This window comes from Acinonyx jubatus, chromosome D2, assembly GCF_027475565.1.
Source record: "Acinonyx jubatus isolate Ajub_Pintada_27869175 chromosome D2, VMU_Ajub_asm_v1.0, whole genome shotgun sequence".
Lineage (NCBI taxonomy): Eukaryota > Metazoa > Chordata > Mammalia > Carnivora > Felidae > Acinonyx > Acinonyx jubatus.
Window position 1 is genome coordinate 42,673,737 of NC_069393.1, and position 15,789 is coordinate 42,689,525.

Genomic DNA, 15,789 nt, shown 5'->3' on the forward strand with positions numbered 1-15,789 from the left:
TATAAGAATGCAGAAAAGTTGAAAGTAAGGGATGAAAAGGAGTCAATTTTATTTCAAGTTTGTTTTTGGATTCAATGCAGTTTATTTTAACCTTGTTTATTTTTTTAATTTACATCCAAGTTAGTTAACATATAGTTCAATGCAGATTTAATTAAAATCTCAAGAGGGGGGCGCCTGGGTGGCGCAGTCGGTTAAGCGTCCGACTTCAGCCAGGTCACGATCTCGCGGTCCGGGAGTTTGAGCCCCGCGTCGGCTCCGGGCTGATGGCTCAGAGCCTGGAGCCTGTTTCCGATTCTGTGTCTCCCTCTCTCTCTGCCCCTCCCCCGTTCATGCTCTGTCTCTCTCTGTCCCAAAAATAAATAAACGTTGAAAAAAAATTAAAAAAAAAATAAAATCTCAAGAGGATTTCTGTGGAAATAGGATAGTGATTCTAAATCTACGTGTGAATGCAAAGGATGGACTTATACTACCAGATATTAAGACTGACCACAAAACTACCATAACTAAGACCGAGTGGTATTTGTGCCAAATGGACATACAGGGCAACAGAACAAAATATGAAAATGGGCCAATATGTACAAGGTATTTAAGAAAAATGTGAAGCTGCAATGTTGATGGCAAAGGAAAAAATTTTTTTCCTATGGATGGTGCTGGAATAATCAAATATCTGTATTTTTGAAAATGAATTTAACCTCTATTTCACATCATACTTGAAAACCAACTCCAGAAGGGTTATAGATGTAAATATGAAAGGCAAAACAAAGGATAACATCAGAAGAAAACAGAGGAGAATAGCTCCCTGAACTGGGTTAGGTAAAGCTTTCAGAACAGCACATACCAAGCATTGAGGATAAGGGACAAGTGGATACGTGAGCCTACATTGAAATGAAGAACTTTTGTTCATCAGAAGAAAGGGAGTGAGAAGGCAAGCCATGGTGTGGAAGAAGAGACATTTCACAAAAGCACACGTAAAGGCTCAATCTCACTGCTCATCAGGAAAATGCAAGTTAAAACCACAAGTAGGCATACGACATTCCCCCCAGGAATAGCTGAACTCAGAATACCTGACAGCACTGTGTGACAGTGAAGATGTGGAACACATGTGATTCACAAGTAGCCAAATCACAACATCACAAGTACCCAAATCACTACAGGTATTTCTGAAAACCTTTTAGCAGTATGCACTTAAGGTCAAACAGATGCATACCTATGACCCAGCATTCCAACAGAAAGGCATACATAAATTCACCCAAAATCATGCACAAAAAATGTTGATAGGGACACTGTTTGTACTAATTCAAAATGAAAACAAACCAAAAGTCTGTCACCCATAAAATAGATACATTGTGACATTCACACAGTGAAGTCCTCAACAACAATTAAAATGAACCTCATGCAGAATCATAGATAAGTCTCTAAAGCCAATGTCGAATGAAAAAAAAAAAAAACCAAAAAAGGATAATTGATTCTATGTATACGTATTTTAAATGTATATGAAATTAATTAGTGGTTAAAGAACTGATAGTTATGGCTACCTTTGGAGTTCTGGAGGTTTCAATCAGGAAAATGATTGTGTTCTATTCTTGTTTTGGTTGGTGGCTACAGAGAAGCACTCCCCTTGTTAAAATGAATCGAACTGTACAGTTATGATTTGTGCATTTTTTTGGCATGTATTTTGTGATTTTTTAAAAAAAGTATATTTAAGAACTGTGGCCTTGTAGTCAGGTACTTTGCAACCCTGTTTCCTACATTCATCATGGTCATCTCCAATTGAACACTTGGGCTGAGCCAGCCACTGATGCTGGCACAAGGTGCTTTATTCCAAGTCTTATTTCATCCTTTGAGATGGGATTGCTGCCCTTGTTGTATAGATTTCAAAGATGTGGAAACTGATGTTCAGAGGGGTTAAGTGACTCACTCGTGGTCATATATAGCTAGAAAATAGTAGAACCTGCCTTCAAAAACACATCTTTCTGATTCCAATACACTGCCTTTATATTCTTTGGGGATCCATTCAGAAGAATGGCCTCCAACAACCAAGTTAGCTTTGTAGGATACAGTCCCTCTGCCTCAACTGTGAAAAGGCAGAGGAATGTTTTCTCCACAAATGCCACATACCCCACTCTGCCTACCTTTCCCCACAAATTTACAGTCTGTGGCTGAGCCCCAGATCTTGGGAGGTGACCCTCTGTCTGATGGTGTCTTACATCTATATCTTCTGAACATACAGGGCAATTCAGGGTGGAAAGATCACAGGTTTTATTTAGACTGACAGGTGAGTTGGATCACCTTGAGCAAACCACTTAATTATTCTGAGTCTCATCGTCCTCATTTGTCAGAAAGAGGTTTCTTAATTTTCCAATGTAAGAAATGATTTAATTCTTCTAGGACATGATAGGCATATGACCCACGTGAATCCCTTTTCTTTCCTTTCTGGATCCTGCTGTATTAAATAAATATCTTTCATCTCTCCCTCTTGCCATACCTGCATACTCATTCCCCATCCTTCTCCACCCTGCTGTGTGCCCCAGGTTGGTCGGTGTGAATGCCTCAGTGGGCACCCTGTCCTCTGCTCCTGGAATTTGCAGGAGATTGGAGGCAGGGGGCCAGTGAGTTCAGAGGATGGGTCCCTGCAGCTCGCTCCTGTGGGATCACCATTGATGGCTCATTCTCTGGAAATGGATTCAGACAGCCCTTTCCAACCTCGTCTCTCACAGTGAGAAGACATGCCCCCTCCCACTGTCCTTTCTGGCCATGAGAGCATAAGAGATGCTGCTGTTTCAGTTCCCACATGTCTCCACTATCCTGTGGCTTTCCGTGATGTGTGGCATGCATACATCTTTCTAAATAGTTCCTCTCCCCAGATTCCTCAGTTTCACTGTGTCCTTTCATACTGGACAGGCAGAATCCATGCTGACCTAGTGGCCTGCTGTGTCATTTCCTCCTAAATGTGAAAAGCTCCATTCTCCATGAGGCAACTTAGCTTGTCCATACCACAAGCTGCTGACTGAGGAAGACTCGGCTATTGTGAGCTTCAGACCGAAGGAAGTGGCAGAAACTAAAAAACAGGCACAGACAGAGTGAATGTAAAATTATCTCAGCACATGTACTTTTTGTCACTCCAAATGGATGCATTATTTTTTCCCCACAAAATGTGAGGAATTTGGGTCTTACCTCAGGAAAAAAAGAAGCTGTCATGCCAGGAAGTCCCCGAAGGTCTGAGGTTTTATGAAATATATCCCAAGGACTCATCAGTGCCTCTACTAGCTTTGGAGCTTCTCTCTCCCGGAGCCTGCTTCTTCTCGTCTGCATTTCATTAGGGGCACACCTGGAAGTCAGGTGCAGCGAGCGCATTGACTGAACAGCTCACAACCAAATCATGCCTCTGCAGGATGCTGGGCTGCTTTTCATTTGTTTTCTGGGAACACTCACCCTGAGTGGGTCTCAGGAACAGAGGTGGGGCCTGCTGGTACCATCAGGTCCCTACAGGACAGGAGTGGGGCATTCAGCAAGCATCCTGGTGCTAAGGGTAGAAGTGGTAATGCTGTTTCTCTCTGCCCCAGCAGGTAATTCCACCTCCTGCCCCAGCTGGCAGGACCTGAACACTTTTGGTGACGTGGTTGGCTAACAGAGCCTTGCAGTTCCCACCGAGAAGAGTAATGCTGTAGGTATGCCGATCACCCCAAGAGCTGCCTTGGGCAAGAGTATGTTTGCGCAGGTGCCTTACCTGCATTATCACTGATCCTCACCACAGCTCAGGACTCAGGGACCATTCTGTGGGTGGGGGGACACAAGGGAGATGTCCTTGTGATAGCACGGTCTGGCCTTGATAGCAATGGGACTGGGGATGCCTGTGTGGTGAGTGAGAAAAGCCAGATTTTAAGCCAGATCTGTCTGATGCCCAGTTTGTACCTATTATGTGAGCACTAGACCACACATTTGGCTCTACCTTAATGCAGAAGAAAGTAATTTCACCTCCATGAAGCAAAGGTAAGTATGGCCTTGCTTGTCAGGAGTCAGCGCTGGCCTTTGGGATCTGTGTAGGTTTCTCAAGGCTCAGATGTCGGAAGAGGGGAGCCTATAAACTGGGCAAACTTCACTCTGTGGATCACAGACAGCACTACAGATTCATTCTAATCACTTCAACTCTGAGATCACACAGCTAGAGAATCCAGAACCAAAACGTAAACTGAGTTTCACCTATTTTATTGACCCTCCGCATTTGTCTCGCGTTGGGTCTAAGAGACACAAATCCCTTCTTCCTGAGTCTGCCACTCTGGGGGCCTGGCCTAGGAGAACAAAGCAGGTGCAGATGTTCCACAGGCACCACGCTGACACTGGCAATGCGAAGTACTAATGCTGGGTCACGAGGAGAAGCTCAGTCTCTGCACACAGACTTCCTTGACGTCATATCCCTTCCCCACCAGTAAGCACGTCATTAAACTGCTCGGAGCCTCATTTTCCTCATTAGCTACCACAAACGATAGTAGTAGGAGCAGATGAGATGATACAGGGGAAGCTCTGGTACGTGGTAAGCACTCTATAACTTACGGCTCTCATTATGATTACTAGCTATGAAATCCTCACAGAAGACAGAGATAGATATTACTGTCATTGATATATGATTGAAGCAATGAAATTCAAAAAAGTAAAACAAAAACAATGTGCTCAAGATGTCACAGCCAATACACACAAGTAGGATTCCAGCCCAGAATTGGCCAGTTTCAATACCCTGTGCCTTGTCTGGGCCACCTTTCCAGGCATTAGAGCATCAGCATCGGCCCTTTGCCCCTGCATCTTGCAGTTGGCCATGTGTTCTGCCAGTGGGGCTTGCCCGCCTCTGGGTTAAACCTCAGGGCACCTTACTTGCAATGCATTTCCCACACCCCTTCCTTTGTCCACTCTTCTGTAATTATTACACCCCTCCTGGAGACAGGCACTGAAACAGGATTACACCTAACCACTGGGATTGACAGAATGGGACACCGGGGCTTGCCTGACTCCCGGCTCTTCAGGGCGGTGACTTAGAACTCTTACAAAAGAATGTCAAGAATATATTGGAATACATGGGCCCTGTTCCTGGGGAAAAAAAATGTGTACGCATACTAGCAATAAGACAAGCAATTGTAGAAGGTTCTCAGACACCTCTGTGATCTATCCAGGGACTTCAGGGGGGGCATTCCTGATCTGGGGGAGAATCCTAAAACTCGTTAGAGTACTCATCAGCCGTAGAGCTTCCGTGGACCTGACTCACAGTTTACCCTGTGCAGGAGGGGAGGGGAGAGGGCCCGTGATAGAAGCAGGCCATTTTTCCATCTTAAGTGAATCTGGTGGACCCTGATGCCCTGCCTGGCCGAAGGCAGTATCAGTGGAGCAGTTGAGAGTTACCCTGTTATCCCAGGCCAGCCACAGCCACTGCAGGGGTGCAAAAGCAGATACTCACCAACACGCCCTGAGGCCACTGGAGAAGAGGCAGCAGATGTGGAGGCCAAGGGCAGTGGCAGGGCTGGTGCCACTGAGCCTTGGGACACAGAAGGCCAGCAACTGTTTAGGGGTTGAGAGACAGCCAGTGTGCTCCCCACTCAGGGAGGACCAGCTGCTCTGATAGGAACACACGCTACACAGTCAGATAGCAGAAGAAGTGTGAATCCCAGCACTGCCACTTACCAGCTTTGGACCCATGCCTTTTTGAGTCTCATTTTCCCTTCCTATAACTTTTAGATAGAACTTTCTACCTTGTGGGACTGGTGTGAGGATGAAAGAGCATTTGTATGTAAAGGGTATGATAGAATCCCTGCAACACTATACTTGATCAGTAAACAAGCTGCTGATATGAATAAGATAATGGGTGTTCTTATTTGGAACCCATTATGATGCCTTGGAGAATGCATATTTTGGGATTCAGGTTGGAAATCAGGAGTATTTCAGAGCAAGTGTTTGGTGGCAGAGGATGGTTTGCTGTGCACACACCTGGCCAGAGAGAGGCCACTTTGCAGGAGACATGTTCCCCTCCATAGCAGCTGATTGCAGAGAACCACTTGGCTGATTGCATTGAGATCATACACTGGGCAGGGCAGCCCTGAAGCAGCCTCTTTCCTCCACTGGACTATTTTGCCACATCTGATGAGCATGACTTCATCTGCTTGCATTGCCCAAGGGCCTTGTTGTGTGCTTTCAAAATTTATATACATGTGACTGAACTAACGCATATGGACCTCAGTGTTTGTGTGTACAGGGGGACATGCGCCTGTGTATACTTATTTTGTGTATTGATAAGACTCGCTGTTGGTGAATATTTTGTTTTCCTCTGAGCTTGGACATCTGGTTGCCCTGATGACTGTATGCTTGAATCTGCCAGCAACTGAACCCTCCTTGAGACACATTTGGCTGCTCACCCTGGTACGCCCTCTTCCAGATCCTGACCATTGGTCATTGCAAATTTCCGTAGCAGGAGTTTTTCTTGTTGTGGAGAGAACCTCTCCTCTCTCTGGGGCTCAGCACCCAAGGTCAGGTTCAGAGATGAAAGAATGAAAGCTGGAGGGAAGGTCTGACTGATATCATTGATAATTGTTCCTTCCTCTCTTGTAGGACTGTTAGCCTGATTTATTTGGAATTTGTGCACTTTTTTTCATAACTGATCTCTCTGGCTACATACCATGGAGAGGGGGGAGAATATAATAATTAAAGTTATTAGCATAGAAAATTGTTGCCTATTTGGAGTTTCCAGGTATGAAGGGTCAGCATAATAAGAACCTAACATGATTTCATTTATTAAAAGCAACTAATGGGGTGAAATAAAATAATGTTTTCAGTATAAGGAATGTTACATTACGAACAGAAATGCTCTCTTTTATTGAGTCTCTTTGTCTATTATTTATTTATTTTCCTTAAGGAAAGGTCACTTAAAAATTCTTGGAACTTTCGTCTATCTCGTGTTGCCAAAGCTAAGAGCACAAAACAAGGCTTTTGTTGAGACACAGGTGCTAATTCATGAGCACATGTCTATGGGAGTGAAACGTGAGCTCCCCAAGAAAGGGAACTGAAAATGAAGGCAGATGCCCGTGAGTAACCCCTTCGTCTCAGAAGCATAAGGTCATGCAAAGCCCCATGTTATCCACCAGACCTTGCCCCTCTCTATGATTATTAAATGAGAACCAAAATAGCAGAGGAACCAAATATCCCTTCTGTACCATCATGGCCATCAGGCCCAGTGATCTTGTCTTCCTTGGTGTGTCTTTGGTCTTCTTTCAGTGCTGGAGAAGACAAAATTAAATATGGAATTAGTTCTACCTTGGCAAGATTTGGGAAGATTTAGAATTTAGGAACTGGGCAGTTCCTTAAGGAAACATAGCCTTTGGGAGAGCTGTCCAGATCCATCTGTCTATTCAGATAATCTGGGAGTGTCTGCTGGGTCTCTGCCTCCCTGCCCCTCAGCCTTTGGAATTTGCACCCGTTTGGTGCATTTGGAGATGCCTCTCATTGGTGCAGGGGCACAAGAACAAGGACTAGACGCTATCCTTTCAGTTCCTGGAAGTTGAGATCTTGAGAATGAAAACCAAACTCCTTGGGTTGTCCCTATTTGGTATAAGGCTGACAGAAGAGCCGCTTCTCCCTGGAAGGCCTAGAAGTCAGAGGGGAACCTTGTGATACAAAAAGTTGGGGTGGGGAGTATATGAATCTGGGGGGTCCAGGGCCCATGCTGATGATTCCAGGCAGATTAATATTTATCGGAGAATGGTACCTACAGACACATCCTCTGAGGGTTGGCTATTGAAAAGCCATGCCATGGTCCCTCAAACAATGACAGTCCCTTAGCCCTTAGGCCTAAGCACAGAGAAACAACTTATCTGAGGTCAGAGGAAGTGTAGGGATGAGAGAGGAAACAAAGTCAACTGACAGTTAAGAAGTTGTTCACTCCACGAGGCCATGGGAGCACTTCTCCATGCAGTATGGATAAATTCTCTCCCATGAGTTTTCTAATAACTCACATTTTATAGGAAATTGTTAGGTTAACCGAAAATTAGAATTGTTTCTCAGCCTGTCCCTCACGTTGCCCCCTGGTTGATATGGGGGGACTCTGGACATATACCGGGTAAGGAGGGTGTGCCTCCACCCCCAGGCATGTCTGAGACCCACTTGGTCAGAGAAGTCTCTTTCACCACTGCCCACGCCAATAGGACAGAACTCAGCTCATGACCACAGCATTCCCTGGGAACAAGCAGATAGCATTTCTTCACCGAAGAGAAGAAGAGGGTAGGGAGCAAAGTCAAGTTTTATTATTAAACAACTTTAATCCAAATGCTGATTATTATTTGCAGTGTCTGAAGGCACAAAATATACCTAAAATGTATGGAATAGTCTAAACAGAGTTATAAATCCAAAGAGCAAAGCATGAAAAAAAGATACATTCTGAGCTGACACAGAAATCTGAGTTGGGATTTTTTTTTTTTGAGAACTTACTTGAATATCAATCATTTCCCCTCATGCCAAGGGTAGGAAATTTAAAAAATAACATAAACATGGTGAAGAATAAATAACACCATGAGGTGTTAAGGGTCTTTTTTTTCAATAAGCAGGATGCCTTTTCCTCAAAGGTATACTCTCTCTCTCTCTCTCTCTCTCTCTCTCACACACACACACACACACATGCACGCACCCACACCCACCCACCCACCCACACACACACACACACACGCACACACACACACACACACACACACACCTGCCATCTCTCTCCTCTCCCTTACACCCACTCTAAGCAAAGCTGTCCAAGAAGACATCCATGGTGTACCCCAAAAGACAGATCATCTCAGGAAAAAACAGACTTGGGAGTGAGATAAGGCAGTGAGACCAGAATTTGATTAAAAAAATAGATATATATGAAAAACTGACCATCCAGGGCAGGGCCCCCCAAAGTGCTGTTGGAAAGAAAATGAAGCCTGCTCTTCCTCAGGGTAACTGTCGCCCACCTAGGCTTCACTATGCGCATGCACCCAGCTCCTGGTTCTCCACGCTCTGATTGGAGAAATGTCAATGGATTGCCTGGGTAGCGCTAACATCAGGCCATTCTCAGCATCCAGAGATAAATAACATAATTATAAACACTCTCCTCTCCAGGGTGCTTTTAGCTGACTATGTGATGCAGCCGTTCCTTTCTGCTCAATCATGTCAGTCAGGACTTCAGGAAAGAAATCAATCCGGGGCTAGTTATCACCCTCATAAATACACCTCTGGAGCAACTCTACAAGGCTATAGGAGATGCAGTCAATAGTCTTTGTATTGTTCCATGACCACAGATGGGCTCTCAGCTCCCTGATGACTGCCCAGCCAGGGATGGGGAGGGGAGCCCAGCCCTCTTGGTGCCCAATGTGGGCTGTGTGCACCATCCTGGCAGGTTAGGAGAGCAGAATCACCTTTGTCGTCAGCTCAGATTACTCAAACTGCTCTGCTCCTACTGGTTCTTTGTCTGGTTCTAAGGTTTAATTGTCCCAAGAAAGACAAGGGAGGGAGGCGTGGCTATCTAGCTGTCTTAGCCTTAAGGAACAGAGCTACCAGTAGGTTCCTTAGCTTGGGGATAATCCTGGGAATCTCAGTGAGAGGGGCCCCTGCCTATTGGCTGGATCACCGCTTGAAGGCTTCTTGTCTGGAGAAGGGGGCAAAGCAGGGAGTAAGGCCTCACACTGTGTTCTGGCCCCATTTGGCAGACTGCCTGCAGGGTTTCAGACCTGGAGACATCCTTTTAATTCTGGAGTTACTTCCCTGGGTGATGAAGAGTTACTTGTGTTTACATCACACCAAGTTCTGCTGCTCCTTCTCTAGGAGCCAAGGCTCCTTCCTATCTGAACAAACTATTTCCAGCACTGCCCACCGCCTAGAGTACTGGTCTGCTCACCTAGGGCACCTCCCTCCACTCCTCCACCATAACCCTTTGACCTGAAACCACAGGTCACAAATCCCAGGGGTTATTCTCCCTCTGCCTGGTCTCACCACCTCACCTGGTCCACACACTATAGCTAGCATTTCTCTATCCCTATGGACAAGGACAAGCCCACCACTGCCAAGCCTCCCAAGGCAATGATGGAGCCTACCTGCCTTCTCCCACATTCTATCACTTGTTGATTCTTCTAATTAGGAAAAGAAAGCAAAAAAACACAAGGCCAATAGTATGACCCTAGAGCATGTCAGCATCAAAGCCCTCAGAGATGGCCTCCTCATGGTGGGTGCTTCTCTTGGGCCCACTGCACACTGCATCATGCAGTGGGTGAACAAGAGGACTCCCCAGGTCCCAGAAGTCTCCTAAGTCCCAGGCTGACAGGAACAGCTGACCACCGTATAGCCCCGTGGCCTGGGGTCAGACCAATGCTGGCTCACTGTTTATCTACCCGAGAGGATTAAAGAGGAACCAAGGGCCAGGAGCAGAGGAACTTGGCAGGAAACCATGGGACATGGCAACAAGCAGCATTTGGGGGCTCCTCTAAAGGGACTGGCTGCTTATCTTCCCCTCTCCCCCGGCAGGAAGGGGCTCCTTATCTGATCACCCCTCCTGCCTTCAGAAAGGCCCAGGAACAGGGGGCTTCTTTGGCACTTCAGAATGATCACAAGTAATTTGCCTTTTTATTCATATAGAACAAAATTTACAAAGTCATTCATACAGTTTTTGTGTTTTTTTTTACTGACTTCGAAAATTGGGAATATTCAAAATACACTTTTACCCCACTCCATTCTGTCATTATTTACACATATGTACAAGAAAAATGAAAGAGTCTTTGTGTGTGTGTGTGTGTGTGTGCACGTGTGTGTGGTTTGTGTTGTTGTTTTCTTGTATTAAAAAGCTCTGCTGGTCGGGTGGGTGGATGGGCGGGCGGGAGGGCAGGCGGCGCGGTCAGATGGAGGTGCCATGGGAGGTGTCCAAGGCCTCTGGAAGGACGCCTCCCGGCACAGGCTGGAAGGACATGGGGATGGGGGTCTTCACCGGGCTCTGGCGGAATAGCCCCCCATTGGGCGACCTGTGTTTGCACTGCATGGAGGGCATGGTGGCCGAGCTGCTGAGGGGCAGCGGCAGATTGCTGCTAGGCCCTGACGAGAGTGTCCGGCTGGGGCCGTGGCTGCTTTGCTCTGGCAGAAAAGTGCTGACCGAGAGCTGTGTGTTCTGGTACTCTCGCGTTGGCTCCAAGGCTTGGCTGGGAGCCAGGCCCCCCATCTCCAGGGCCGAAAGCTCAATGGACGCTGGGGAAATCTGCTTGTGAGCAATGTCTTCATCCATTAGACTGTTCATGCGCCGGTGAACCTGCTCCAAATTCACTTCTTTGTCCTGGAGGGAAAGCACAGGAAGGTCAGGCCAAGCCCTCACGTGAGCCAAGGCTGGCTTTCTACAAACTCTGGGAGGCCTGGAGACCCTAGGCATGTTAAGCCTGGTGGACACTAGGTGAGCACTGCCCCCCCATTCCTCCCATACCCCCTCACCTACATCTGGGTGAACTTCAGTTATCTGGGAACTGGTGGCCTAGGACACTGCCCCAAGGTAGCAAAGACCCAGAAAGCAGGCCTTGGCAACATGTACCTTCCCTCCTCACTTGGCCTAGAACCACGGTCACACTCAGAGGCAACCCCTGCGAGAAGATGCCTTGAAGAACTGGCAGAGACAGAAGGAGGAGAAGGGAGTTCCCGTGGGAATAAAAGGAACTGGTCCTTGAGCCCCCAGGGTGTCCTGTGTATTTACCAGAGTTCATAATGCTCAAAGGGCCTAATGTGATCATCCCCATCAGATACAAAAGGAGGCTTGGGTTCAGGAAGGTCAGTGACCTCCCTGGAATCACCACCCTTGTGAATGGCAGAGGCAGCAAGGGAACGCTGAAGCAGGAAGTGGGGGCCTGGCTCACCCTAAAACCCTTGTTCTCTCCATCTCCAGAGATGCCAGAAAGCAGGCATGTCCTTGTCTCCAAGGCCCATGGGGCTGGTTCCTGGATGAGGAAGATGGTGGAGATGGTAAAGAATGGGTCTTTGCAGGGCTTAGATGACTTTCCCGGTGTCAAGAATGTAGAGACAGCCAAGAGGGTGACCCTGACACGTGACTCTTTCTCCATAATGTAAATGGTGGCAAGGAAATGGTTTTGTTTATTTGTGAGCTTAAGAAAGAGAATAAAATGCACTTTAAATAACTTGATGTTTTGTCTACAATATCAAAATAAATCAAGGGGGCCAAACTGCTTGAAAGCTCCTAAAAGACAAAGATGAGGTACTCTATTTGCTCAGTTCCCCCCATTGAGGTGGGGCATAAGACCAGGTGTCCACAAAGGAGCCATGCCAGCTCCCCAATGAGGTTCAAAGTTCCACTCCTATTTTTAGGCAGCATGAGTGCCAATGTGACAGGCAAGGTCATGTCTACCACCCATGCTTCCCTGATGTCAAACTCCTAGAGAAATACCATGTCAAAGCTCTGCTCTGAGATAGAACACCACAGGCTGTCTAATGGTGACATCCGTAGAGTAGAGAGAGGAGCCTGACCCAGGCCCATCTTATAGGGCAGTTAGAAATACCACAGATGTAAAGGCCCTCAACGGGCTTTCAAAAGATAAAAGAAGGAACCACACAAATCTAGGGGGCAATTCCAGTGGCTGTTCTGAGCTCCTAGGAGGCTGGTGGGAGAGGATCTTCCCCAGGAAGAGGCCACCCTGAGTAGCTGGTGTGAATGCCCCTCTCCCATGGGTTGCTAACCCCCATGAAGTCTCAACCCAGCCTTCCTCAGGCAAGGAAGTTGCCTCTGCAGTTTACTGCTTGTTCTCAGTGGCCCCTGGTGTGGAGAAGGCAGGGCCACTGCTCTCTCCACACCTCTGCTGAGCTCAAGACTGGTAGTCAGACATTAGCTTCTGCCTTTTCCAGAACCTTTCACAGACAAAGAAAACTGACAACCCCCACAAGAAAATAAGAAACTCATCCCAGGCCAAGAGGAGACCTGAGAATAAGAAAGCCAACTGATTTGAGGATGGAAGGTACTATGGGGCATGGCTCCATATCATAGATGGAACAACATCAGAATTCACTGGCATAGCTCCATGGGCAGAGCCGACATTCCAGGGATCTGAAGCCCCACACAGCTGAGCTCAGCTCACTGATGCCGGGAAACCAGCTCCAAGTTGAGGACACCACTGGGTGGCGAGTGTCCTGGGTAAAATCAGGGAAAGGGGCTGGAGACTACCAGGCCTTGACTTAACCTGACTAAATGTAATGCATGAATGTCTTTCACTGACTCTTTTAAGGCTGTAAAAAACTACAAGACACCGAATTCAAGTTCTCTTAATTACCTTACAACATGCTGACCCAGCTCTGTATAACTTTGCCTTTTTCTTTCTGTTTTATCTGCTTTGTTGTTAGTCTTGCACATGAAACCATTTTAAATAGTTTTTTAAACTGCTATAGTAGTCTCTGGCTGTTTTAAGACCACCAAGCATCAATTATCCCTTCCTAAGACCATGGTCTGTTTGCTTTGAGGGAATTACTTCTCACTGGATAACAGTTTGGAAGGTGCCCTTCCCACCTGTAGCTAAGACGAAGGACCACTATGCAAACAAGGACAATAGGAATGAACTGAATCCTGAACAAAGAGATAAAGAGACAGAAAAGAGTTGACTGTCCATCCAATAATGCAATAGTACTTCAACAAACTTTCTGCTCCATGACTGTCCTCCTAGATCTTGCCACCCACCCCCCCAGGTTCTCTGGACAAGTCTGACTCCTGCCCACCACCCATCCTGCTTCTCCAGCCTTCTCATGGTTGCTGTGTGCCCCTGATAAACTCTGGGACAGATAAATCTGTCATCTCCACTGGCCAAACTCAGTGCCACAGCTGTGTTGGTAAATATCTGCATCTATAGGCTATTTTCATTTCAAAATATGGGAAGGGCAGAAGACAAGTATCAGAGATCCTGGTAGCTGGATTAGTTGAGAGAGAATTTCAGAAACTTTTAGGGTCTCATAATAGAACCTTCCTTTCTCTTTGCAGACAGCAAAGCTTGGAGAAGGCTTGATAGCCAGCTGTCCCTGCTGGCAAAGTCTTCAGTTTCCACTGAAGAAAAACCGATGACCAATGGACCTGGGATCGTTGGAAGAACGGGTTAGTTGCATGATCTCACCATTTCCTCCTTTAGATTTTCTTTCCAGGGTTCTAATAATCCTTTTGGGGACACAAAGAAGTCACATTTAAAAGTGGACTAATTTGGAGGGGAAGGCAAGTATCTTGGTCCCAGTCCTGTTCACTCTGGCAGTTAAAAGAAAGGGTATGACCCTTTTTCTCAGAAAGTGTTCAGGAGATGCTCCCCATTTTGCAGGGGTCTAGAGATAGAGAAAGGAGAACTTCCTGTCCAAGAAGACCACAGGAAGGCAGAGAGTTGAGAGTGGGGACAAAGTGAAAGGAGCCCTCTCTATCGAATGCCAGGGCCACAAAACAGAAGGAGAGCTTTGGGGGAAGACCAACAACCCAAAATACTCTGAAGAAAAATGTGAACAAAGGAGGTCTCTGAGATGAAATCCTTCACCCAGGAAGTATAAGGCAGAAGAGGTTCAGGGGATGGAATTATAAAAGTGGTTGAGACTAGGCACCAATCTAGCATAATAATCACAGCTGTGAGGACTTGATCTGGTACTACCAAAGCATCTAGAATAAAAATGAGCCCAGAGCATAGGTGTGGCTACAGCCCAATTACCTGAGAATCAGTACTTTTGGAGGAAAGAGCTTGAATATAGTTTCCTAAATCCATATATGTTTCTTCTTGCCTCAAGTTAAGGACAGATGAAGCAGTTCCAAGGACTGTAAAGCTGTGCAGTGAGTGTCAGCTTCCAATTGAGGTTAGTCATTAGCCTATAACCTTTCCACGTCAGGACACAGAGAAAACGTCCACACCAACTGAACAGACTTTCCTGGGAGACCTTCCCACCCCAAATGGCAGTGAAGTAATTAATCCTCTCTGCACCAGTGGGACCTCATTCTATTCAAATTCTGTTACTGCTGGTAGCTAGCTCCAACACAAAACAAATCCCAGAAGAACAAGGTGGCATCGTGACCTGCCCATATTTGATTGTTTAACTGGACAGAAAATGAGAAAAACTCATGAGAAATGCCTCCCCACCCCCCAACACAGGTAGTCTGTTTGAGCCTCCAATCTATTTCTAAGCTGCCTGCTTCCTCCACCGTCTAGAGGTCAGATCTGAAGTGCAGAAAACTGGAGAAAACCACCTTGTACGGTAAAGCCTGGAAGAATCGTCTTGGATCACCTGGGGCCACAGATTTAGCACACACTAAGTCATTTCCAGTAGTCCCCGGCCAAGGAACGAGGAGGCAGAAATAATCCACCTGCTCAAGAAAAGAGGCAGGAGTGATTTGAATAATTATCTATATTTTAGACGAAATGGGACATTCTATTATGTTATGCAAATTCAAATAATGGACTTTTTTATGTGAACTACATCAGTTTACATCCTCATTATCTCAAGTTTTTGGTGTTCAACTGTACGGAAACTTGCTGCTGTCTTCATTAATTTACTGTAGGTAACTGACCTAGCCAAACATCCCTGAATATGATATAAAATCCACAGACTGCATTTATCCACAAATCTGGCTAAATTCCAGCTCTGTGTTTCTCACCTCATATTAAACATGATGACAGATGCACCAAAAGAGGTTACTGGGGACCCTCTCCCAGGCATTGTCTTGCAGAGAGATAAAGTTCTGTAATTAAGCCGCTGTTCACCAACGTGGAAATAATTCAGTGTACTGGAAAATGGTAATTAACTAAA

The 15,789-nt window shown here is 46.2% G+C and overlaps 1 protein-coding gene across 2 annotated transcripts in view; it reads right to left on the reverse strand.

Moving 5' to 3' along the window:
• Window positions 1-8,456: 8,456 nt before the first annotated feature.
• GRID1 (glutamate ionotropic receptor delta type subunit 1) overlaps window positions 8,457-15,789 on the reverse strand; it is a 689,073-nt gene continuing 681,740 nt past the window's right edge. Inside the window, exon 16 of one of the 2 annotated variants that reach the window (XM_027062464.2) lies at window positions 8,457-11,311. In XM_027062464.2, coding sequence (XP_026918265.1) covers window positions 10,883-11,311 — 429 coding nt within the window. In that variant the 3' untranslated portion in view covers window positions 8,457-10,882. The remainder of the gene's footprint in view (window positions 11,312-15,789) is intronic. The other variant, XM_027062467.2, reaches the window with a different exon arrangement.